At 37.5% G+C, this 25335-nt stretch overlaps 1 protein-coding gene and 1 long non-coding RNA gene across 3 annotated transcripts; one reads left to right on the top strand and one right to left on the bottom strand.

Moving 5' to 3' along the window:
- Positions 1 to 38: 38 nt before the first annotated feature.
- Positions 39 to 1491, bottom strand: LOC149043215 (uncharacterized). The gene is made up of 2 exons (XR_016188458.1): positions 1339 to 1491; positions 39 to 892 (listed from the first exon to the last, which is right to left on the bottom strand). It is a non-coding gene; the product is annotated as an uncharacterized LOC149043215 (long non-coding RNA).
- Positions 294 to 24585, top strand: LOC113664406 (uncharacterized). 2 transcript variants are annotated; one of them, XM_027180003.2, is made up of 30 exons: positions 294 to 773; positions 870 to 939; positions 1094 to 1207; positions 2888 to 3215; positions 4344 to 4413; positions 6103 to 6175; positions 6580 to 6647; positions 6871 to 6971; positions 7758 to 7886; positions 8744 to 8841; positions 9469 to 9537; positions 9654 to 9773; positions 10792 to 10911; positions 11699 to 11750; positions 13121 to 13255; positions 13392 to 13474; positions 14089 to 14100; positions 14733 to 14815; positions 16133 to 16168; positions 16395 to 16448; positions 16640 to 16693; positions 17123 to 17185; positions 17782 to 19524; positions 19996 to 20319; positions 20433 to 20481; positions 21167 to 21235; positions 21630 to 21821; positions 22164 to 22253; positions 22694 to 22777; positions 23204 to 24585. In XM_027180003.2, the coding sequence occupies exons 1-30, from the start codon at positions 727 to 729 to the stop codon at positions 23357 to 23359; spliced, it is 4686 nt and encodes a 1561-aa protein (XP_027035804.2). In that variant the 5' UTR covers positions 294 to 726; the 3' UTR covers positions 23360 to 24585. The 2 variants fall into 2 exon arrangements, with proteins under 2 accessions (XP_027035804.2, XP_027035805.2); XM_027180004.2 differs by lacking the exon at positions 14089 to 14100.
- Positions 24586 to 25335: the final 750 nt, after the last annotated feature.

Genomic DNA, 25335 nt, shown 5'->3' with positions numbered 1-25335 from the left:
AGTCTGATGGCTTAACCATTTGGAGCATATAGACATTTGAAACTTTATGATATATATTCTGTTATTAATGATATTAATTTGCCATGTTACGAAGAGTAAATCGGGCGGTAGCAAACTATTCAAAATTAAATCCCACGCCACCTTATACAGGTATCGCCCAGATATTATACATTGTCGTGGTTCTGTAATTGGAGTCATTATCTCTCATCAGCCCCAATATTAAACACTGACCCCTGCCAAACCAGTTTATACGTGAACTACAAACTTAACTATTAAAAACATTTGCCTACAGCGATTTTTAAACGTCAAACGTACGTGACGGCAGAACTTGCGTGTTGTTCGTTTCACCAAAAGTAAACAACTTGAAGTCGAATTCACATTCTCACGTGATCGCTCACGAGCTGCAGCCTCGCTGTGGCGAAGCAATGAATTTGATGATATCATTCAGATTCGAGAAGTGACCGCAGAAAATTTTTAGTTTTGCTTTTACAGTTGCCTGCACTTCAGGAATGGCTTCGTTCTTTAAGTTAGTCTATCTTTGTTCTGTGAAATGGATTATTTGAAGTGTGGTTATTTTTGGAGCTTCAGCAAGTTGGAAAGATCATCGACAATCTTGCCTTAGTCTAGCCGGTTAAACGAAAACAATTTGAGGATCTGGTACCAATCACGTTTCATCCTCTTCGAAGGCAGCAATTTTGAGTCGTTTAAGGATTAAGCAAGAGCGTAATGGCATCTGTGAAAGTAGCAGTGAGAGTGAGGCCTTTCAATCAAAGGTAAGACGCAATTGTTAAGTTAGCATCCTAAAGTTTGAGTCAGTTGAGTTGGCGTTATTCGTTTATCTTTCCGTGTCACGACTTTCGGCTTTGCAGGGAAAAAGGCATGGGCGCTCAATCTATAATCGAGATGGAAGGAAAGAAAACAACCATTATGAATATCAAGGTAGACATATTTAATCGCAAATGTGCTTTTGTTAAGCTTGCTAAAATGTTGTAACTTTATGAATCAGGTGTCGTGTAGAGTGACCATCAAAACACGACGAAAGTCATGTGTAATACGGCAGGTCGAGTTCGTTTATTCAGTATTTTTATTTCAGGCAAATGCATTAACTGGTGATGGAGAGAGGCGAAATCGCGTGAAGGATTTTTCTTTCGATTTTTCCTACTGGTCTGTTAACGAGAGAAGCCGACACTATGCTTCACAAGAAAGGGTAAGATTTGCATAAGCGCACTTGTCTAGTACATTCCATGATCAATCGAGCACTTGATCGCATGCTCGATTGTTTTTACTATGATATTCATGTATGTTCTTGCAAGTTTTGACATAAATTTCTTTACAAACCTGTCGATTTTCCAATCATCGCTGAAAAGTTAATCCAACGTCCCAGTGGGTGACATGGCGTTCCCGAGAAACGACCCACTTAAATTTAAGAGCCATTGTAGGCCCTTCTTCGAATCGTTGTTTACGTCCGTTATTGTCACTTGTATATTGATCTCATGACCAGACCGGCTCATCTAAATTTAAGAACTAAATTTCCGGACGTTTCCATTGTCCTTTCAGTTTGAGAGCAATCCTTGATTTTATTCGGATAGGAGTAATTTGCAAGTCAAACGATTGTATTTCAGCTTGATCAGGGTTAAAAAAAATAGTTTTATTGTCTAGTTTCAAATGAAAACATTAATGTAATGCATTCTTTAACGTTATAAATAGATTGCTTTGTTCTGAATTTAAACACAAAGGGTGATTCTCTCGGAAGAAATTCTGTTGTGCATGGTAACAAATTTAGCAAGTTAATTATGTATATCATGCTGATTTTTAAACTCAAACAGCTGGTCATGTATGTAATCGTTATTTGAAGCCACGGGAGATTGTCAGAATTATTTGTTTTGATCAGGGGGAATAACTGTAAAAAATTTCATTTGCATGGAGTAACAATGCAATAATTTTTCAACAAATTTAACTGTAAGTAAGAGATTATGAATTGATCAAATTTCTATTAAGTCAATCAATCAACACTTTCTTTCATTTACTCTCAAATCATTCATTTGTCATAATCAGGTTTGTTTATATTTTCTTTTTGGCATTATGCTTTGAAGTAACTTACATTTATCCAGTGAAGATACATGTAAGTTAGGTTGTGGCATTAAAATGGAGATGATTATTTTTACTTTGTCTGGGAAAGAAACAACAACTATCAATGCCAAAATTTCTGAACCATGTTTTGCCACATAACCAAAAGCCTTGCATATGAAACAATCATAAGTAACACTCCAAAAAAAGCAGAGAACTTTTTTCCTCTGCAGTAATTTATGCAGTTGTTTGGAGAGCTTAGACCAACATGGACCTACAGCTTAGCTGGTTTTCTGTTTATCCTTTTTAGTTCAAGATGTCAAGGAGAACATATGAAATACTGACCAGAAATTTGAGGCTCATCAGTCACCTCTTTTATTAACATCCATCCACTTTGTACTTAAAAACTCCAAGAAAACCCTAAAATCATCCAGTCAAACTGCCTACATACATTATCAGCGTAGCCTTCAAATTTAATTTACATTTATGACTGTGCGATTGTAATGTTATGGCAAATCAAGCAACAAAATGCTCCCCATAGCTGCATTGCAATGTAAGCAACTGCAGAAAAGAAACTTGGCTTCAACAGGATTTAAATCATGTCCCCCAGACACTATTAGGTGCTAAGTCTACCAACTGAGCTATGAGGCCACACATTGGAAGTCAGGTAAATTTAAGAGGGTTCGTCTCTTCCGTAAAGGAATCTGATCACAATTTTAATGAAATCAATTTTATTTGACCTTGTTTGATGTCCATCTGCATCTGCAATTTATTTCATTCATATTGTTGTGACCTAGCACAATCCATCTGTCTCCTACAGGTTTTTAAAGACCTTGGCACAGATGTCCTTAAAGCAGCATTTGAGGGTTACAATGCATGCATTTTCGCTTACGGACAAACTGGTTCTGGCAAGACCTACAGCATGATGGGAAGTCCAGATAACCAGGGTCTGATACCAAGGATATGCGAAGGTTTATTTTCAGGCATGCGCAATAATGCTGATAATGGACCTTCTTACCGAACAGAGGTCAGCTTTTTGGAAATCTACAATGAGCGTGTCAGAGATCTTCTTAGACCTCCCATAAAGGGAAGGCCTGTTCACTCGTTAAAGGTCAGAGAACATCCTAAGGAAGGTCCCTATGTTCAGGGTGAGCTTCTGAAAGACTTTTTCTTGGGTGGAGGGCTCTCATGCATCTAGTTTTGGTAATCTTTTTTTCAACATTGCATTTTGTTTGCCATGTGATCTTCAATGTACTAAATATTGTAAGACCATTAGATAAGAAAGATGTTAAATTTCTAACTCATAGTAACAGGTTAAAAAAGATGTTAGGAAGATGCTCTCATTGGGAGTTCTTGAAGTTCTTTTTCTTGAGTATGCCTGTGTCATTCACAAAATAGTGTAATCTTTAAAGAAAGATGTTACAAGTGTTACAAGTCTCTGCAGCTCAGTAGTAGAGTATAGAAGAGTTTGATTCCTGAGGAAATGTAGGATTTTTCTTTATTACTGGTCCATGATAAGACAAATAACCTTCTTATCTTTCTCACCTTTTCTGTTTCATTTTCTCAGTTTTAATTCATTTTCCTATCAGCCAATACTTTGGAGTCATGATTGGCACCCTGGACTCACAATTGCCAGGTCTAGGTTTAAGCCCTCAGGCCAGATCACAGCATTCCTTTTACACGCAGGACCCATTATACTCTCTCTCTCTCTCTCTTCTCTGGATTATTCACAGATACCTCCAACTATTTGGTTTAACATGCCATGGTTGACTATGTCCAACTAGCAGTTATCCCTTTGGACTGTAATATTTAGTGTAATATTAAAAAGGGGTCAGACAATACAAAAATCATGAAACAGGAAAGCTATTCAAGCCAGCATAACCTTCCTTTATAAAATTACCATAATTCTGTTTGAATGCATTAACACTGGTGCTAGATCTTGTATTAATAGGTAGAGAGTTCCAAAGTTTTGTGGCTGTAACAAGAAAAGTTTTTCCACCTTCTGTGTGTCACAGTTATACCTAGGACAGCTTATATTTATATCACTATAGTGCAAGGTTCTGGTTGACAAGTCGCTGATATTCACTTATCTGCCACCTAAGTACTCTGGGCTTTGTCTATTTGAGCATTTGCAGAATAAGCATAATTTATTTACCATTTTGTGTATAAACCATAGAGGAATATATTTTAAGGATCATGAAACCTTATCTTCAGTTATATGTGTTTGTTATACAATGTTTGTAATTTTGTAATATAATTTTCTTCCTTTTCCACAGATCTTACCAGGCATCTTGTATCAGATTATGCAGCCATAGAAAATCTGATGGAACAGGGTAACACCCATCGGTAAATACAAGTCAGTTATGCTGTAATTATTATCCACATGTCAACTGCAATTGTTGATTGATGGTACTTACTGATAACAGCTGCATTCTTTGTACACACCCCTTTGTGATTGCAAAATTTAATTTGTAGACTAAGGCCTGGCTCAAAGTTGAACTTTACATGTGCTAAACCTAATACCAATTTGGGTTGACCCAAATAATAAAGTTTGGCAGTTGATTCAAATGTCAAAGTTAATTAACTTGAAATTAATTGGAAAATTATGATGACTCTATGGCAGTCAACAGTAATAATAAATAATAAAGTCCGGCAGTTGATTCAAATGTCAAAGTTAATTAACTTGAACTTAATTGGAAAAATGATCATGACTCTATGGCAGTTAGTAGTTATTGCTCACCAAAATGGAGGAAAAAATGTACGAAGACAAATTGTGGAAATGAAGAGCTTATTTTTCTTGCAAGTGCAATAAAGGAGGATGGAAGAAGGCGACTGAAGATGCATTTGGCATTAAATAACCTGGCTTCTAGGAGGAGATGAGTTTTGAATTTGGCTTGCCTTCTATAATAGCTCATTTCCCAAAGGAACATCACTGTTCCTTGTCCAGTTCACACTTGTTGTCGACTAAAATGAAATACTGGCTGGTGGGAAAATGTCTGCAACATCTATTCAGAGGTAAGGTTCAAGAAAACCTTAAGAGTATCCCAGGTAGCATATAATTTTATCCTGAACAATATTGAACCCTCCCTTATTCAGCAAATTGTGATGGAAGAAGTGATATTACCAGCACTGAGGCTTGCTATTTGTCTGTATAGACTAGATAGAGAAGAATATCTTAATACCATTGTAGAAATTGCTTTTCTATCCACTGGCCTGATTTGGGAAATCTGCCTCCTGATCATTGCCTTCACTTTCCAGAAGGTTAAATTTTGTTGTCATTTCCTCTTGAAAACATGACTTACAATATGCTACCATACTGCCTGCTTTCCACACGCTACATTCTCGTTGTTTCCAAACAGAGAACACAGCATACAGAAGTAGTTCACACACCTCAGGCATGTATATTTCATGCTCTCAAAGTAAGAGGAATACATATTTTCCGCTCTTCTTGCCATTTTGTCGCAAAACAAGTCCTGTGTGCATGACAAAATATGCTAAACGTGGGTAAAAAAATTATCAATTTAATGTATTTGTAATGTATGCATTAGATTCGGCACATGAAAATCTTCAACGTATGAAATGATATCAATCTAATTGATTCAAACCTTGAATTTAAATGCAAACTGAACCTAATTATTAGATTCGGCACATGTAAAGTTCGACATTTGAACCAGGCCTAGGTTCAATTTTTGTCTGTTAGAAAAGTTTTAAAAATTGCTTTTCTTCTTTTCTTTTTTCTTGCATATTGTGATTTTTTTAACAAAAACCTTTTCCACTAAAATTAGACTATTGAACTAAATGAACTACATTCACAATACATGCATATTCTGTACATACACGAGTCACAGGTGACGGACATATACACATTTTCTTACCCTGGAAAGTGAAATATTCCTTGTATTTTGCTTTCTATATATATATTTTCAGAACTCTTTATATACTGTTTGTCATAACGATGTCACCTGAAGAAGAATTGTAGCAGTTTATATGTACATGTAAAAACATATTTTTAAAATCTATTTTATTAACTTTTAGGGTTACAGCAAGTACTGGGATGAATGACACCAGCAGCAGATCACATGCAATATTTACAATCAATTTCACACAAGTCAGTAACTTCATTTTTTTTAATTTTTTTTTTTTAACACAGAACCTAACCACATGTGATGCATCCTCTGAGAATCAAATTGCCATCCTTGATCCCTCACTATGCTCATTTAAAGCTCTCTCCTTTAGGGAGATACTTCACTTCTGTAGTGCTTTTCTGATTTCCTCTTTAAGTCTTTATAAGTAGCAATAAACTTCCTGGAAAACTTGGACAAACTGTGAGGATCAACTTGTGATAGACAAGCATCTGAGCAATAACAAAAACACTGGGATTACCTCTAGGAATTTTGTGGGACCATTTAAATTTATATCTTTGTATTGTCTCTATAAAATTACCAATAAGTTCAAAATGAACAATAGGTCAATGAATATTGTTTTGTTTGTTTGTTTGTACTCAAACTGTAGGCAAAGTTTGACCATGACATGCCTTGTGAAACAGTCAGCAAGATCAACTTGGTTGATTTAGCTGGAAGGTAAAATGTTTTCAGTATTTACTGTTTTCTCATTTTTTATTTGCCTCAACAAAAAATAGGAAATGCAAAACTGCATTATTCAGTCTTTATCAAATAAAGTAATTTTTCATTAATCAATTATTGATTAATTTTCAATTCATTAACAATTGATCATTAGCATTTTATGATGGGTGTAACAATACATCTTGAGCAGTTCCATACTGTAAATGTTGTAATTTCACAGTGAGAGGGCTGACGCCACAGGACTGACAGGTGAACGTCTAAAGGAAGGTGCCAATATTAACAAGTCACTGGTTACCCTGGGAACTGTCATTTCTGCTTTAGGTAATAAGTGCTCAGTATGATTTTGGAAAAATGTGAACTGTGATGTTTCTTTTTCTGAATATGTAAAGTTGATGGGTATTTTTTCCTTCAATTTTGTAACAGGTATGAATTAATATGTAGAGATTACTGTATTTCCTTTAATTAACTGCCCACACTCCAATAAATGCCCTCCCTTGAATTAGTGCCCACCGGTTAGGCCTATAATTGAGAGTGCTCCCTTTCTGCTCCCTCACTTTTTGAATAGTGTGGATACAAGGAAAACCTCTCTCTATCTATTTTCTTTCTATTATAATTATTGATAACTTTCTCAGCTTCAACTGCAGCTGAATCAGAACAGGAGAATAGTTTCGTAAGAGTGACCCCAAAATTAAGCCCTTTCTATCCAGTCCTTTTAGCTGAAGTTTTAAATGAGTGCCCAGGCACTTATTCAAGGAAATACACTATACTTGTCTATCTAATGTCTGCAGGCAGATTATGGTATTTTATGCCTCACTATTTTGTCATTTCATGATTATATTTCATCATATTCAATTTTAATTAGCTTTCAACCAGAATGATCATAATCCAACATGGTATTAGATCAACTAATAATCCCCTAATTTGCATTTTTCTTTACTCTTATTACTTGTCTGCTTGGTTTTGTATTGATATTGTAAGGAGAAATTCTCTCTTGGTCACTCATGGAAGTAAGAGAGTTAAAAATGGTTGGAAACCCCTGTTTATTAGTAAGGGAAATTCCTAATAATATTTTTGATTTAAATTGTATTTATTGAATATTCCTTACAGCTGATGCATCAACAGGAAGTCATAGTTCATCTCATCATCATCACAAGTTCATCCCGTACCGAGATTCTGTTCTGACCTGGCTTCTGAAGGACAGTCTGGGAGGAAATTCAAAAACTATCATGATTGCCAGTAAGAAACTTTTTGTCAGTTATTTTTAACCATTATTACAGTTCAGTGATCTGCTTACCCTCTAGGGCTCAGACCACACCATGCTCCTGAGCATTACATGAATGTTTGGTTCTCTTTAACCCTTTAACTCCCAAGATCTCATTAGTAGTTCTCCTTACTGTCTGCTTATGGTTCTTGCGATGTTAGTTTCGAGAATTTGGTATTGGATCAACTAATAATCCCCTAATTAATATTTTTCTTTATTCTCATCACTTTTCTGCTTCATATTGTATTGATGTTCTAAGGAGAAATTTTATCTTGGTCACTCAGGGGAGTTAAAGGGTTAACCATTTGCACCCTAACATCAGTATGCACATTCTCCATACTATTCTCTATACATTTCCTTTGTTGCTGGCAAGGAGAATTGGATTAACAATCAAATGCTTCTTTGGCTGGTGATCATTTCCTTTATTCTTGTGACCTTAGTGTTTAATTTGACTTAGGGGTGATATTAAGTGAGAACAAACTAGATGCTAGTCACTCTTAGGGGCTCAAGGGTTCAGTCACAATTTAGGAATGGAGTTCTTGTTAGCTTGTGGGCACTAGCTGAAAGCACAGTCTTTAGATTTTGTTTATTTTGTTGTTGACTAGAAAATTATAGCAGCACCTTAGTTCTCAGTATTAAATTGGCAAAATAGTAGGCAGGCCTTTGTTTCCCTCCCTTGTTGAGATGCACAATGTACACTGCATGTCTTGGCCAGGCCATGTTAGAGTGAGGCTCATCCTTTGAAGAGAGATGGCAGTGCACAGACTGTAAGAAACTTCATAGTGATTATATTATGCAGTCAGTGACAGAATTTATTTGCTGTTCTCCTTAGCCATCTCACCAGCAGATGTAAACTATGCAGAAACACTCAGCACTCTGCGATATGCCAATCGCGCTAAGAATATCATCAACAAACCCACCATTAATGAGGTGAGGTATTTGTTACATGGAAGCATTTTGCCTTACCTCTCTCATGTATGGCAGTATTGTAGACACTCAATGCACATGCAATTTCCAAGCACTCAAAATGCAAACTGTGTGTCACTACAAACACCTGTGTCTTATAAAAAAATGTACACATGCGAATGTGAAAAGCATGTTAATAATTATACAAATGAGTAATTCAGAACTCATTATGTGTGTGTTCTGAGACAAAAGATTAGATTCATAATAATGCATAAGATTTCCGAAGAGCATGATAAAGTGAGTTGCTATATTTGTTGCATTAATGTCAACATATATAAAAAAAAAGGGAAACTGGAAAAATGCAAAAGCCTGTAGGGAGTGCAATTTGAAATCTTTGGGTAATTTAAAATTACTTATTCTTTCCAAAGAGGACAAGAAATCATTTGAATACTCACAGTTGTATTGACAAAAATTTACTTTTAGTTTCAGCTTTCTGCATTGTGTGGTATCAATTGAAGCACCACTGCCAAAACATTTTGCATACATGTTTATAATTGGGTAGATAAAAATACATAGTATGCTGTAAATTTGCAAGTCTCCCAGTATTTTCCCTTATTATGGAACTTCACAGATCTCTTCTTTTTATTTCAGGATGCTAATGTGAAGCTCATCAGAGACCTGCGAGCTGAAATAGACCGGCTGAAAAATATGATTAGTCCAGTAAGAAAGGAACTGCTTACTAAAGAAAACTTACTTTTTTTACGCCTGTTAATCTTTAAGTGGTTTTTGAACATATGCCTCAGGTTAAAATTTGGTTTGACCTCTTATCTCTGCAGGAAATGTTAGGAGAAGCTGAATTAGCTGCTGCCAAAAAACTGTCAGAGAATGAAGCACGTGTGACAGAACTCACTGATCGGTGGAAGGACAGATGGAGAGAGACCCAGAGAATATTAGAGGTTCACAATTTTTAAAAATTTATTCAGTGTTTTTCACAATGGTTATGAAGTACTGAGATGTAATATATCAAACACGAGGAAGAGTGTTTCATCCAATATCCAAACACCGAGAAGTGGTTGAGAAAACGAGGCGCAGCCGAGTTTTTTTTAACCAACTTCAAGGTGTTTGGATATTGGATGAAACACCCTTTCGAATGTTTGATATAGCTTCTCAAACCATTAATAATTCTTGGAGAAAATCAAAGCAAAAGTTCACCAGATTTTATGATAATTAAGATCACATATCCAAACCTCCTTCACGGTTGTAATTTCTTTTGTTTTCTCAGCATGAATTATTAATGAGTTTGAGAAGTGTATGTACAGTCGAGAATCCTACTTACTCACACCCAGTTAACTCTAATCCCCACTAGCTCAAACAAAATCCCGTTTCTCTTGGATTTGACCCCATTTTTCTAGTCATTTACTATCAGCTAACTTGAACTTGCCATGACTAACTCAAACTTGATATCTTGATGCAATGTCGGTTGATAAACATCAAAGTGTCAGAACATAGATGATTGATGTAGTATGTGTAACGAAACTTCTCAAACTAAACTTTATTACAAAAAAAGCTCTTATAAAACAAACAAAATTCATGAAAATTACTGTTCATTATGAAAGAATGGTGAAAAAGTTATTCCTCATTAATTACATGTTCTAACAGGATAATTGAAATCAATGCCAACCCCAATTACTCAAACCCCCTCTAACGTGAACCATTGTTTGTTTCCCTGGGGAGTCTGAGTTAGAGGAATTCTACTGCATGTGTACACCCCAGACAAAACAAAGGAAAATCTTCTCACCCAATAACTTAAATCAAAAGTAACCATCTTTACTAATAAATGTAGACTGATTCACTCAGCTAATTACACCTAGAGGAAAGCATAAGAAACTAACGCCTTACTTTAAAATTTTGAAGTACAAAGTTCTGTAAATTTTACTTATAGAATTATATTAATGTAATTTCTCTTTGTTTTAGGAAAGAGAAATGAAGCTTCAGCAAGAAGGTGTTGGAATCAAGATGGATTCAGTTCTTCCTCATTTAGTTTTAGTGGATGATGATCTTCTTAGCACTGGAATTGTGGTCTATCATCTTAAGGTAGTTCTCCACCATTATTTGGTGAAAATTTTTAGTACCAGTTTTAGGTATAAAATCCCATAAGGCTAACCCTGAACCCCCCTAAGCCAACTTAAGAGGCTATTGATTATTAAACAAATTCTCCTAAGTAGCACTTTAAAAAATGTATGGCGAAGAGTATGGAGAATGTGTAAAGGTTGAACATAAAGGCAAAATATTGTGCCTGCTTTTAGAAAGCTGCCTGTTTAACTCAGGTTTAAAACTTAGTCAATGAAAGTTTAGCTCTGAGCACCTCTCTGACGTGAAAAAGGGCTGAGAAAAAGTATTAATTTGAGATTTTGGAGTTTCATTAAGGCTTCAAGCCTTTTAAACCAACGACAATTAAATGTTTACAAAGCCTTGTTTTTCTTAATCAGTAGGTGGTATTTTGAGATCAGTCTGCATGTGATAATTGTATGCATGTCTTTCTTTTGTCTTTCGAAAGCTTATACTTTGCACAAAGCTTCCCTAAGCTTTGAAAATTCCTTGAAATATTTGACACATTAGGCGACATTGTGAGCAGTTTACCGAGGACGTTGTTTTATTTTGAAACATGTGGTGAAGAAATTTATCTCTAACACGTAGCATTTGCTTTCAAGCAAATTTGCATGTTATGCTTCAATGGATCTGAGAGAATTTGAGGAATCTGTTACTTGTTACGTATTGGTTTTTAATATGTACTTTGCTTTCAAAGTACTCTAAGTTTTTCATATTGCTCGGTGATCGAGGGACTGAAACTGATTGTTCTTGTTCTTTCGGTGTTTTTAAGGAAGGGTTTACTACAGCCGGACTCGCTGACAACCCAAAGAAACAAGATATTGGTAATGTGACTGAATTTTTGTAGCTATATTGCTGGGTATTTTGTTGTTTGTGATGATCAAGCAACTCGGTAGTCTCCGAATCACATGTATGTGTATGTGGACAGTCAATCAAAGTTTCCCCCTTCGTTGTAGATGAAGAAACACAAGAAAATTCTGCGTAGTTATGCACTGTAATGATTACTTACTCTCAAAGATTTCCATACAGACACGCATTGTGTATTAGATACATCATGTATACGTTTTCGCTACTCGTAACTACCAGACTCGCGGGGGTTTGAATTAAGAACCTGGATAGTGTTGATAATCTATACATTTCTAGCAAGTTATAATCTTTTTCTCAAGAAATCAACGCGTTGAAATTTAAAGTATGTAAGGTTCCACTGAATGAAATGTAACTAATTGATTACTCTTGAATATAGAATTTCTAGTAAGTTGTTTTGGCAATCATAATAATCTACGAAATTCATGCGCTTCTTGTGCATAATTCTCCACTCTTCTGATCACTCAAACCACTTACTGAATTTGATTATTTCTACCAATCCCTGGTCGACGAAATTAAATTACGATTTGCATTTAAATAGTCGACGGACCCTAAGAGTGTGTCTGTAAATCCTCTCAGACGACCGAAACATCCAGGCGGAAAAAACTGTTGGCCAAATAACGATTTTATTCACCATGAACAACCATTCTGGTTTTTATTGTGAAGTGGGTTGACTATATGGGTACTTTATTTTCGTGATTTCTTGAAATTAGTTTAAAATATAGAAGTTAAGCATTGTGTAATTGTTTGAGCTAAAATTAGTTTGAAGACCATAATAGCCTAAAACACATAAAGAGAACTCTATCAAGCAACACGTGTTATATAATAAGCTCAGTTATGCACGCATTCTGATTGGTTCTCACTTATGATCTATAAGAGGACAGACGTATAATTGACGTCATCATTAAAACTTTTTTTAATTCTTTATAATATAAAACAAATAGATTCCAAGTTGCCGTACGTCTATTCAGTAATAGATCACAGAGGACGTCAAAATGTGGTAAGAACATCAGTGACACACTCTGCTGCACCTCATGTGCCACTTTTTTGTTCTTACCACATTTTGACGTCATCTGTGATCTATTACTGAACAGACGCACGGCAACTTGGAATCTATTTGTTAGACTGATTGGATTATAGTTTCGTTTTCATAGGCAAATTAGTACTTTCAGTAAAATTAACATGTTTTAAATTCCGTAGAAGGCCTATGTTAGTATTGTACAATCTAAATCAGTTGCTTATTTCACTCTAGAATCTATTTAATAAATAGATTCCAAGTTGCCCACAACGTCGTTTTCAAAATAGTGAATGTATTTTCTTGTTTCTTTAGTAATCAGCGGACCCGATTCAGAGGAGAATCACTGTGTATTTGAACACAGCAAAGGTCATGTAATCCTCAACCCGCTGGATTCGAAATGCACCGTCAATGAACATGCCATTTCGAAGCCGACAAGATTATTTCAAGGTAATACTACTTGTACTTTGGTCAGACAGCTGGGGGGAGGGGGGATGATTTTTCCAAAGGAGGGAAGCTCCTATCCAGGGTTCAAAGTCGAACTTGGGATAATAATGGTGACAGAACGCATTGTTTTATTTGTCAGGTGATGTGATTCTGTTGGGTACGACAAACGTTTTTCGTTTCAACCATCCTAGAGAAGCAGCAGAGTTAAGAGAGAAGAGAAAGGTAAGGTTTCATATTTCCTCTCCGTCATACGGAAACTGAATGTTTGATCCTAATAGCCATGAGGATCAGTTTGCTACTGCAAATACACGTTTTGTGGCATTTGTCTGTACCTATTGTTTCTAAATCCTCTTCTTTTATTATTTTAAGTGATATTATTTTGTAGCCTAACTCCTGTAATAACGCACTAATTTCCAATAAGGTATCCTAAAATGTTTTCGGCAGAAATCGTTTAGGTAAAATGGCGGTATATTTTCCCTTCTCCCTACCATCAATAACTTATTAAAGTTTATAATTGAATTCAGCCTTTTCGGGTTTCAAAAATCCCTACTTCCTAAATGAGCTCGGGTGCGAGACACTTCTTGTGAAAAGGGTTTTGGCAGAGATTATAACATTATAGTCATATCGAAGGCGTACCCTCGTTTTGAAATAGAGACTTTGGGCATCTCGGAAATGACCAATATCTTTAAACCTCCCCTCCCCTCGCTTGCCCTCTCCCTCCCACCTCTTCCATCCTGTGTTGTGTTGTTTGTTTACTGATCATTCTAACTCTTAATCTACTTATCTTGTTTCCTAACCGATAATTTCGTTGTCATGGCCACACCAACTATTTACAGGAAGAACGTGGGGTGAGTAAATAGCTCTGATTTTAATTTCGAAACGTGTTTCTTGTAAACTTCATTAGCCGTCTTCCCCTACCCCCACCCTTTCCTTCCCCCCTCCCCCCGTCCTAACTTGCTCCAGTACAGCCACCCTTTAATTCTATTTTAAAACTGGGGGGGGGGGGGGGGGGAATTATTATTTATGTTACAACTTAAATTTTGATTGAGTCAAAAACTGAGCGCAAGAAAGCCCAACAGATCATTCATGATTAGCGCTTCGCTTCGGCGTGAGCGTGTCTTCGCCCGCGGGAAAGTACGCGGCCTTCAACAACACGGGCCGGTGAGAAATCTCAAAGGGGTCTGGTACCACACCCCGGTAAACCTCTCTCCGACCCTCTCAAATCTTCCCGCGGGCGGAGAAATGCACGTCCTGTAGCGCGAATAATAAGGGCCTGCTTCAAGGCTACCGTTTCTTTTTGACCCTTTAACTCTCATGAGTGACCAAGACAGAATTTCTCCTTACGATATCAATACAATATCAACCAGCTAAGTGATGACAGTAAGGAGAATTACAAATTTGGTCTGGGAGTTGAAGGGTGAAGTTTGATAAGACCACGTAATCATTTCAATTAATACAATAACGTTTGATCCATTAACAGAGTTCACTTGGTGGGGCTTCCTCACTGGCTTGGTCTACAAAATTCCGCAGCGAAACAGACTTGGTATTCAAACGAGGAACAGAGTAAGCGTTTTATAGTGGCAATTTTTTAGGAGGCCGAGAAACTAGTACCCATTTCCCACATTCCTTAGCATGTATCCAATAAACAGCTAATCTCTCTTCGTTGATAGAAAAATCGCTGAATACAAATACTGCTGTCACTATGATGCAGGAGAACTTTCGACCTTTGAGACTTAAATGTCGTTGGGAGTGTGAACTTTTTCGAGGATAGAAATAAAAAACTTTTCCTTGGCTTTCAATGTAAATAAGTATCTAAAAAAAATTGTGAAAACGAGACGATGTCGACTAAGCTCCTTACACTGGATAAGTAGCTATGTAGTATTAACTCCCAAGATCTGATAGTCAATTCTCCCCACCAGCTACAACATATTTCCTTTTAAATTAGTTACCAGAATTTGTTGTTAGATCAAGAGAACAACTTCTACTTGATATGTTTGAGTATTCTCTTCACCTGTTTGCTGGATAATGTATGGATATTTTAGGGAGAAGTTAGATTTCAATCACCTGTGGGAGTCTAAGGGTTAATGGGTAATCTGGTGTAAGAGCTGGCTCAATAAACTCGTATTGGTCATTGAGCAGTTATTACTATTAACTGTCCCGTTGTATGCACCTCTTGTGAATGTATATTCGTTGTTGCAGGTTACTGCTATCAGGATTTTGACAGGACTGTTAGTTCAACTTTCTGAAATTCTTTAGTTAGAGCAATTTGCGATTGAGTACTGTTCTGGGTTTACATCCGGGACTGTTTTGGTTTTTACCTCAATAGAGCTCTGTGATTGGTTATTGAGACTCCCGCCAAATTTTCAACCAATCAAATACAAAGGTTAATTTTTCGCGTTTTCCCGCGGTTCAGGAAGTTCGCATGGTTTTTTTTTAAGTCCTCGTTTTTTATTCTGATCAGCTGTTGTGATTACTTCGGTGTTTGCCTTTCAAACTCAATCGGAAATTGCTCTTAAATACCGCACTTTACATGACTTATTATTAAAGTACTGCAGCGCGAGCCTTCTTGAGGAAACGCATTTCAGACTGGACCTGAAATATTTCAATCTAATGACGAAGCCCTTCATGCATAGATGTAATGATCGTGATTTGGTTTTTGTCTGAGATTCAAGAATAAAAAAATTGAATAGTTTCGTTCAGTGTTCTTAAAAGTTTCATGCACTCAGCAGTAACCTCTTAAGTAATCTATAACAAGGGCACCATCACCTAATCTTTATTCGAGAAGATAATTGACTTCTCTAGGCTAATATCACTACCGTATGGTTCTTGATGTAAATGCAAAAAAAAAAAACTCATTGTTCCTTTGTTTTAAATCCACAGCGAAGAATCTCTCAGTCGTCAACTTGAGGAGGCAAAGTAAGAAATTTGTGAAGAACGTTGTCTTTAACTTTCTCCCCTTTCTCATCTGCAAAGACTTTAATGTGAAAAGAAATATCAGTGATAAATAATTTTTGATTTATTTTGCTAAAAGAGTTTGTAGAAATCTTGAAAAAGTTATGTCCAAAATTTGAATTTTGATTTTGAAAAATTGTTTTGAATATTTCCAGACCATGAATATTTTGTCAATTTTCTGTGCCTTTAGAAATGAACTGGAGAAACAGAAGCAGCTTGAAGCCTTAAAGATTGAAGAAGCTAGGTAATGCCAGCAGAATAATGGTGAAATTTAGAGGCTGACTAAACATCCTCTCCCAACTCCCCCACCCTTATAGCGAGAGAAGTTTAACATAAGTTATAAATTTACCATCTCAAACAAGTCGCGCCGTTGGTGATGAGGAAACTTTCAAAATCGATATTAAAACTTCTTGTGCCCAATCTTTTGTGTCCTAGGGCGGATTTTGCCTCACAGATCCAAGAAGAATCTAAACGACTCAATGAAACAAGGTAAACACTCCATTTACTCGACATAAATAAAGGCCAAATATCACGGTTTAGAAGTTAAGAAGAAAATACCTCAGAGCGCCTTCTAGCTAAGGACTGTGTGATGTAGCTTCTACAAGTCCTCACGCTCACTCAGCGCCAGCTGATCCAGGTAAAGGTACTGAGACTTTGTGTGAAATCAGCGTTGTAGCCTGGGTTCTATCCTGAAACTAGCGACACATCTGGCTTGAATCGGTTGTTGCTTCTCGTCCTTGCTTTGAGAGTTCCACAGTGTCTCGCCCTCCACAAAACCAACATTCCAAATCGTAGTTTTAACCCGGAAAACATTTAATGTTGCAAGTTATGTTTATATTTATTCGACTACGAGACACGAAGGGCTCGTCCTTCTCAGGTTCTAGCATTTGTAATAAATGCAGTTTTTCTCTTCTTCAGGGCTGAACTCGAGCGACAGAGAAGGCTTCATGCAATGGAAGTGCAAAGTGTCGAAGAAGCAAGGTACAGATTGCGCGCGCAGTTGAGCAACGTTCATGTAGATCATTAATATGTGTATCAAACAGTCATAGCCTATGCCAGACCCTCAGTGAACTCTTTAAATCCCAAAATTTCATGAGTAATTCTCCTTACTGTCTGCCATACAGTTTATGTATGTCAGTTTGGAGAATTTGGAATTGGATCAACCAATAATCCCTTAATTGATGTTCTTCTTAATTATCCGTACTTTTCTGCTTGATATCGTACTGATAATGTAAGGAGAAATTCTGTCCAGGTCACTAGTCACTAATAGCGAAGAGCGAAAACATGAGAGAGCCTTACGTGTTGTTTTTAAGAGCTTGCGCTTCGATTGTCTGACATAAGCCTCCTCATCATTTCGTATTGCGCTGCAGTTGCGTCCCATATACAAAATGAACATTTGGGACAGGTTGAACGGCCGAGCCGATGGGCTCAAATTGAAAGCGACCATGAAAGAATTGAAGCACAACAGACATTATGGATTTTCTATTTCAGAGGTTGACAAATATAGCACAGTGGAAGATTCCGCAATGGTCTGTTCAGTTCTGTGACCACATACTGAGTCTATTCCTTTTTTGCAGGAGTAAAGTCAAGGAATTGAGCCAAAAACACGAACAGGCAGAAGTGGAAAGGAAAGCTACAGAAGCAGAACTTAGTAAAGAAATCGAAACACGGGAGCAGGATTTGAAAATGCAGAGAGAGCAAGTCGACAAACTGCGAGACGATATCGAAAACCTAAATCGCAAATCAGAGAAAGAGTTGTCAGAATTGAAGAAGCAAATCAGGCAACAGAAGGAGGAAGAGCTAGTACGTTTGAACGAAAATATGAAAAAGATTATGGAGCTGGAGGAGGAAAGGGACAAAACTAAACTGCAAGCGATGAAAGAACGGGAGGAGTTGCAACAAAAGTGGAGGGATGAATCGAAAAACGTGCAGCTTGAAAGGGAGGAGTTGAAACAAAAGCAGCGAGACTACGAAAGGAAATTTAGCGTACTCGAGGAATCAAGAAGGGAGGCCATGTTGGAAAAGGATGAATTTGAAATAGAAAAATCGAGAGCGCTGGAAGAGATTCGGCGTCAAGAAAAAAAGCTTGACGAGTTAAGGACAGAAAGAGAGAAGGTGCTTGATATCGCTAATAACGATATCCGAAAGCGACGTGAAGTTCTAGAGTTGGAATTTTTTGAGGAAAAGAGCGAACTGGAAGAAGAGAGAAATTATCTGGAAGAGCAGATACATGGTTACGAGGCTCTCGTGGATATTACCGCTGACAATCTAGCGGAAAAGCAGAATGCTTTGGATACGAGGACACGAGAAGAAAATGCGAAAATAGAGGAAGCCAAACAGAAGCTTCGAGACATGGAAGAGAATTTGAATGAGACCATAAAAACAGCTGAGGATGATTTTGTGCGAAAGAGACTGGATTATCAAGACAATGTCGATAGGCAACAACAAGAAATCAACAGAACAAGGGAGAATTTAAACTCGAAGGTTAAAGAATTGAACGAATTGACACAAACACTTGAGAAATGCGCAGGAGAAGAAAAATTACAGGTCCAGAGAGAGATGGAGCGCACCTCAGCAATCGTCGAGATTGAAAAGACTCGACTGGCTTCCTTAGAGGAGGACAAACAAAAAATGGCAGAAACGTTCGAGAAGGATATGGAAGCCGACTTGATCGCTCTCAACGAAAAGAAACAAAACGATAGAGAAGCAATTGAATTGCAAAGATTAAATTTAGATTCGTTGGAAGACTCTAAGAGACAGAAGCTGGAGACAGAGGAAGTGGAATTCAAACAGGCTCAAGAACAGTACAACCAAGCTAAAATGCTCTTGATCGAAACCAAGAGAAGTTTATTGGATTTGGAGAAAAGGCAAGGCAAGTTCTCCACCAAGGCAGAAGACGGACTTCTACGACTGTCGAAGGTGTTAGAAGGAGACCTTGTGTCACAGGCAAAACAGGAAGATATGTATCTCCTGAGGGAGCACAGGATCTCTTTGAAAGAAATCGACGTGGAAGGGAAAATGAAAATTTCTGAAAAGCAGGAGATGTTGACTGCGGAATCGGAAAAACTTTTTAATCTTAGGAAGAATCTGAGTTTCGTGTTGGAAGACACCGAAAAAGCACAAGAGAAAGCCGAGGCGGAATGGCGCGAGTTACAGAGCAGGTTTGCGCATGACAGAGAGGAGGAGAAAACCACTAGGGAGGCCATGGAAGAAAGTCTAAGAGACATCGAAGAGGAAGCGACGCTTTCAAAAAGTCTCACACAAAGAGAGATCGGATCCCCAACGACAGTAAGCTTGATATTAGCTCACGAGAAACAGAGGTTAGTGCCGACAAGTATTTCCAGGAATCAAAGTTTAAAGAATTGAGAGGCCGATTCTAACACCCTAACAAGTCCATTTTTCTCTTTAACTTATATTTTTATTGTATTATTTTCAGAACTTGAACCCCCTTCTTGAATGAAAACAGATGGACTTTACAGGCCCGTTAAGTTACCGGGACCTTCGACAAACGGGCCCTAGGAATTTCCTCGTTTCACAGAGTTTTGCAGATTTTTATTTATTAATTTCCTCGCTACATCCCACAGATTTCTACCCTTATAGTTTTGGAACTGAGAGTTGGGTGCAAAATCAAACTATTTCATTTAGTTGGTATTGATCTCACTTCGTACCGCCAGTCTGTTTGAAAATGTATTAATACTACAAGAAGAAATTCATTTTGGTCGCTGCAGGGAGTGAAAGGGTTAACCTGACTCACTCTTAAAAGTCAACCTGCAACTTATTTTTTGCTGTAGAATCAAAGCGGAGATGGAAAACAAACTGAGAGAAGTAGAGGAACGTAAAAGTCGCGAGGTGGAGGAACTGAGACTTGAAAAACAGGACATATTGAGCAAACTGGACAAAGAGAAAGAAGATCTGGAGAGACAGAAAGAGGAACTGGAAACGCTCATTCATAAAGAAAAGGTAGAATTGGACAAGGAACGTAAAGTCCTGGAGAGGGAGAAACTGGAGGAGATTGAGGGGATTATCAAAGATAAAGAGATGGAGATAGAGGAACTGAAAGAGAAGGCTCAGCATGAGATTGATGAATTGCGGGATAGACTTGACGAAACGGAAAGGTGAAATGAAAAATTTATCACTTGGGTTCCTAAACCCTTTACAACCTATAAACATCAGTGTGCAAGTTGTCCTTACTGTATAAAAACAAATTTGCGTGTTTGGTTCTCTACAGGGAAGTGGTTCTTTTGCAAGAAAAGCTTTCGACTTACAATTCATTCATGGTGAGTAACGGAATGTCTCTTTACAGTAAGACAGCTCTTTTTGCACTGTGAATTTGTGGTTAATATAGGATCAGAATAACAATCATGACAGATGGGAAATCTCCTTCATTAGGGTATAAGGAGAAGAGTGGAAATGTGATAAATAACTGCATTTTTTCAGTGTTGCTACCGAAAAGGGGACAGATTTAATTTATTATGGGTACCATTGGTGATTGTCATGATACACACATGGGACCAGGTTTAATTTCCCTTAACTGAAAGTGCCATTTAGTGGAGTTAAGAGGTCATATTAGTATTTTTCAAGTCGATGAAATGCACAGAGTTTGCGGGGAGTATGTAAACAGAAATCTCTAAAGAATTTGAGGGTAGTAACGGATGCATATAATCGGTTGTCAGTATCCCTTGCATTGAGTGGTACAATGATCCGTTTTGACCAAAAAAATATATCTATATATTCCTAGCAAAGAAATCAAATAGATAAACTGCGAACGTACCACCTCAGAAATGAATCTGCAGTTGTTTTACTTCTTGTCTGATTAGGCAGCCATTTTTCTTTCTTTTGCCAAAGAAGGTACACCGTATGTCAAAGTTGGCACACTGATTATGTGGATTTGAAAAGTTGCGGTCCCGAAAGTAAAATTTTAATATTTATTTTTTTTCGTATATGAATTGTTTCAATTCTTAGGTACCTAATGGTCACGAAGAAGATGAACTTGCTGATGGAGAAGTGATGAACTACATGTGTCGTCAAGAGGTTTGTCTTAAAATTGATCCAACGATTAGTAATACGAGGAAAAACTGAATCCTCTGCATCGTCATTCGGAACTCAGCTACATATGTCCAACATCTTTCTACACCGGGCAACCGATATTAGAATTATCTATCTTCCTTACTCTTTCTTCGCTAACTGAAAGACACTGATCAGAGCAGTACGCGGGGCATTTGTCAACGAGTTCTTTCTTGCTCAGAATTAGGGCATCTCACCACGAAATGATAACGACGCAAGTTCGATTTCTCGTGTAAGACTTAAACTCTCCTACCTTTCCCACCTACGTGAAAAAAAATTTTTTTCTCAAGTCTTTTTTCATTATCATATGATCTTTATTATTTTATATTATTGACTGTTGTACGATTTGTTACTTCCTCAGAGTGAACTTTACGGAAGTAATCTAAGCCTGACTGATTCAGTGTCACCGCCTGTAATCACCCCACCCCCCACCCCTGTGAATCGCTTCTTGGCCTCTGTGAGTTCTTCGAAACGTAACCAGATCCACGTCTGTATACCACGTTACATACTTCGAGGCCTGGGTCGAGATTCGTACCACGTGTTCGAGGTGAAGGTGAGTGTTTCGATAAAATAGATTTAACTCATTTACTCGCCTCCTGATCAGAGTAATAATTCTCCGTTTTGCGGCCTAGCGTTTCGATAAGCTAGTAATGGAAGGGTTCCACGTTTAGCCGGCTCGTAAAGAAATGATAACAAATTTTACTCTCCTTTTCTTCAAAAACTCATTTCGCAATGGAAAAATTCTTATTGTTCAGAAATATTCAATTATCTTGCTTATTCATGTAACTGGGGGTGCAGGAAGTAGGCATCTTGACTGAAAAAAAGGGCATTTGAGAGGTTATATTGTCTCTCCAAACGTTGTACCGATAGCATTATGGTGTGTGTTATATTTCAGAGTACGGTTGGAGCAGATTCGTGGTCCGTGTATCGCAGATATCGGAAATTTCGAGAACTGCACAAATCAATGAGGAAATACTATCATGAGGTACGTCCTATCAGACAATTTTAAGCCTCACTCTATTTTTCATTTGCCCCGTTGCTTGGCAACATGACGTCACCCAAAGCGTCATGCTCACGAAAAGTGATTTCTTATCGCAAAGCCGAATACTGTTGTTATTAGAACAAAAGTTTGAGTTTGTTCTTCAATTAAAACATAATGGAAAATAGTTGTAACACGTCTGTGGAACATGTATGGGAAGGAGAGGTTCTAGGTGAGAGTAAACCCGATAAAAACTGATTTCGACGACAGTAAAGCATGTGTTAATAACTTGAGCAGAGGTCATCATCATTAGGCGGGTGTTACGCGTTTTTTTTATAGCAGCTAAGCAGAAACTATGCAAAAGCACCTGCGTAGCACCTTCGTTTTATATTGTTACTTTTATCCTATGAATCATGTTGGAAACACTCTTTCCCGTTGTCTTTCAGGTTGGTGGTTTAGATTTTCCAAACCGCCGGTTTTTCGGTAACAGAGCAGAGGAGTTTGTAAGGGCCCGGAGAGCGCAGCTAGAGGTCTGATAAAACTTTTTATTTGCTGCCCATATTGTCTGTGCGCTGATTGACGTAATTATTTTCCCTTCTTCCGATCTTCTAGTTCGCTTATTTGAGAAATTTAGTGCATATGGCACGATGATGTTGTCGTCTAATTCAGTAAATTCCGTTTATGTAAAAGCATTTTGAGGTATTCAGAGCGCACAAATGCCTGATCACTGCACGTGTAGAGAGTATTTTTGAGGAAGCTTGCCATTCTACCAAACTGGCAAAACTCTAATAAAGTTGAAGGAAAGTTTCCTCGCTAAATTTTAAGTTAAAGTAAACGTTCCATTTGAATTTCAACTGGCTACATTTCCATTTTCGGCCAGTTGAAAGTTTCCACTGAATTCTAACTTTCGTTAAGTCATCCCTTACCTTAACTGGTTTTCTGTTCTCTCTTTTCAGACATATCTTCAGTCATTCATTGGGCTGTGTTCCAAAATTTCAGACTGCCCTATATCAGCCATGTCAGGCCGGCCCCTCACAAAACGGGACCTGTGCGATTTCGCGCCATTTTTCAAACAGGGAATCTTTGAACAAACAAAGAATTACACCGGGTAGTCTAACGGGTGGCGAAAGAAGACAGTGGGTTCGTGGTGTGTGGTAGAGAGTATTGCCTGGTGATATGACGTAGCTTACTTCATGATCACATCATGTTCGTGGTTTATCCACCGGCCGATACTAGTCGAAATATTCCCGTATCAGTCACGAGAATTTGCCGAAAGTAACATGTCGTTGGGCATACATAACGCGTCTCTATGAAGGGCGGTAAAACCAAATACAAAGTAATGGCAAGAGCCAATCAGAGCTAAGAACATTTCATAAGGAGCCAATAAGAAGCCGGGTGGAAAAAACTAAGAACGTAGGATGTTTACTAGGTTAGAACAGAAAGGTAAGAATTGTATGATAACCCTTTAGGTCCCTTGAGTGACCAAGACAGAATTTCTCCTTACAATATCGATACAATATCAAGCAGACGAGTAATGAGAATAAAGACAAATATTAATTAGGAGATGATTAGTTGGTCCAATACCAAATTCTCTGAACTAACATCGTGAGAATTGTATGGCGGACAGTAAGGAGAATTGCTGATGAGATCTTGGGAGTTAAAGGATTAAGTGGTTAACGAGTTAAAAGAGGCCTTTAGAATTCTAAGAATCCTATATCAGTTAGTTTTGAGATAACTTCAATATTTTCGTAGGTATCGATATTTTCCTGATATGTATTGTCAAAAGACGATCAATAATTTGACTCCACTGTAAAATTAATGTTTCATTTTTGGTATTTTGGGAGCGGGGGAGTGTGGAATAATTTTTGGAATCCAATGAATTTCTTTAAAATTTTGTTTTGTAGTATGAAGATTTGGACAATTTTGTAAACTTTTCAGTTTATCCTTTTTTTCTAAAATTATAGAAAAAAACTACTTTTAAACAGTCACACAATTTGAGTGCCAGTATATTTGTCTTAGACATTGCCAGAGTTCCATCTATCGAATGGCTATCGCAGTTTCGAGTCTGAACATATTAACCAAAGCCGTGAGGAAAGTTGCCGTAAACATTCATCCCTTTTACAAGTGATAATTGCGTTATTAATAACAGAGGAATTGTTTTCTTTTTGGAAATAATAATTGTATTTATGTGAACAGCAAACCTCTGACATCGCTTATTTAAAATTATTATTGGCTTTTGTTAGTCAAACGATAAAAGATTGTGATAAAAAAATCGAATTTATAGGATCAGTTATTTTATGGATGTATAATACAAATAAAGGATAAAAATTGTGCCGAATTTGTATAAATATTCATATTTCTTGTGTGTAAACTGGAAGTAATTCGCCAGACTATGGTTCAGATACCGTAAAGAGTTTCAAAGCTGATGTTTCGAGCGTTAGCCTCTCGTCAGAGCGAATGGAGCCTTCGTTTTGACGAAGGGTTAGCGCTTGAAACTTTGAAACTTTGAAACTCTTTACGGTGACCAATTTACGTTATCAACTCGGTTGGTAATACTTAATTACCCTGTTATACTCTCCCACCGAGGCAGCACCACAGTTTCTTTAGAAACTTACCCTCTTTATAGCTCAGATACTGTCGGTATTCCTTGTAGCTTACTGAGTACATAGTAAGGGCGTCGTTGGTCTTACACGTGATATCGTAAGACTTCCTATCGCTGACGAGCTCCGCCGACAAACCATGAATCACATATCGACAAAAATCCGGTGGACACCAGAATTCGACGTAGGTTAGTGTCTCTGAAAATGCCTTATCAGGATCTTTCGTGTTCATAGGAGCGCGAACCAGCACATAAGGAGGTTTATGGGGATCTGGACGCGCTGCCGACATAGCGAATGAAATACTCGTAAACTGCCGCTAAGATATCCACTTAAGAATATGAGTTTGCCATGCGTATCCTTAGCATCCTGTTTTTCTCAGAATTGTGAATGCACGAGTAATGAAGCAACACATAAGGATTGTGACAAATTCATGATAACGACTCTTCCGGCCAACCTAAACCCATACAAACTCTTATAATTCCGCCATG

Source organism: Pocillopora damicornis, chromosome 7, assembly GCF_964200805.1.
Source record: "Pocillopora damicornis chromosome 7, jaPocDami1.2, whole genome shotgun sequence".
NCBI classification, from domain to species: Eukaryota; Metazoa; Cnidaria; class Anthozoa; order Scleractinia; family Pocilloporidae; genus Pocillopora; species Pocillopora damicornis.
Note: the sequence above shows the minus strand (reverse complement) of the source record. Positions and strands in the feature narration are given on the sequence as shown.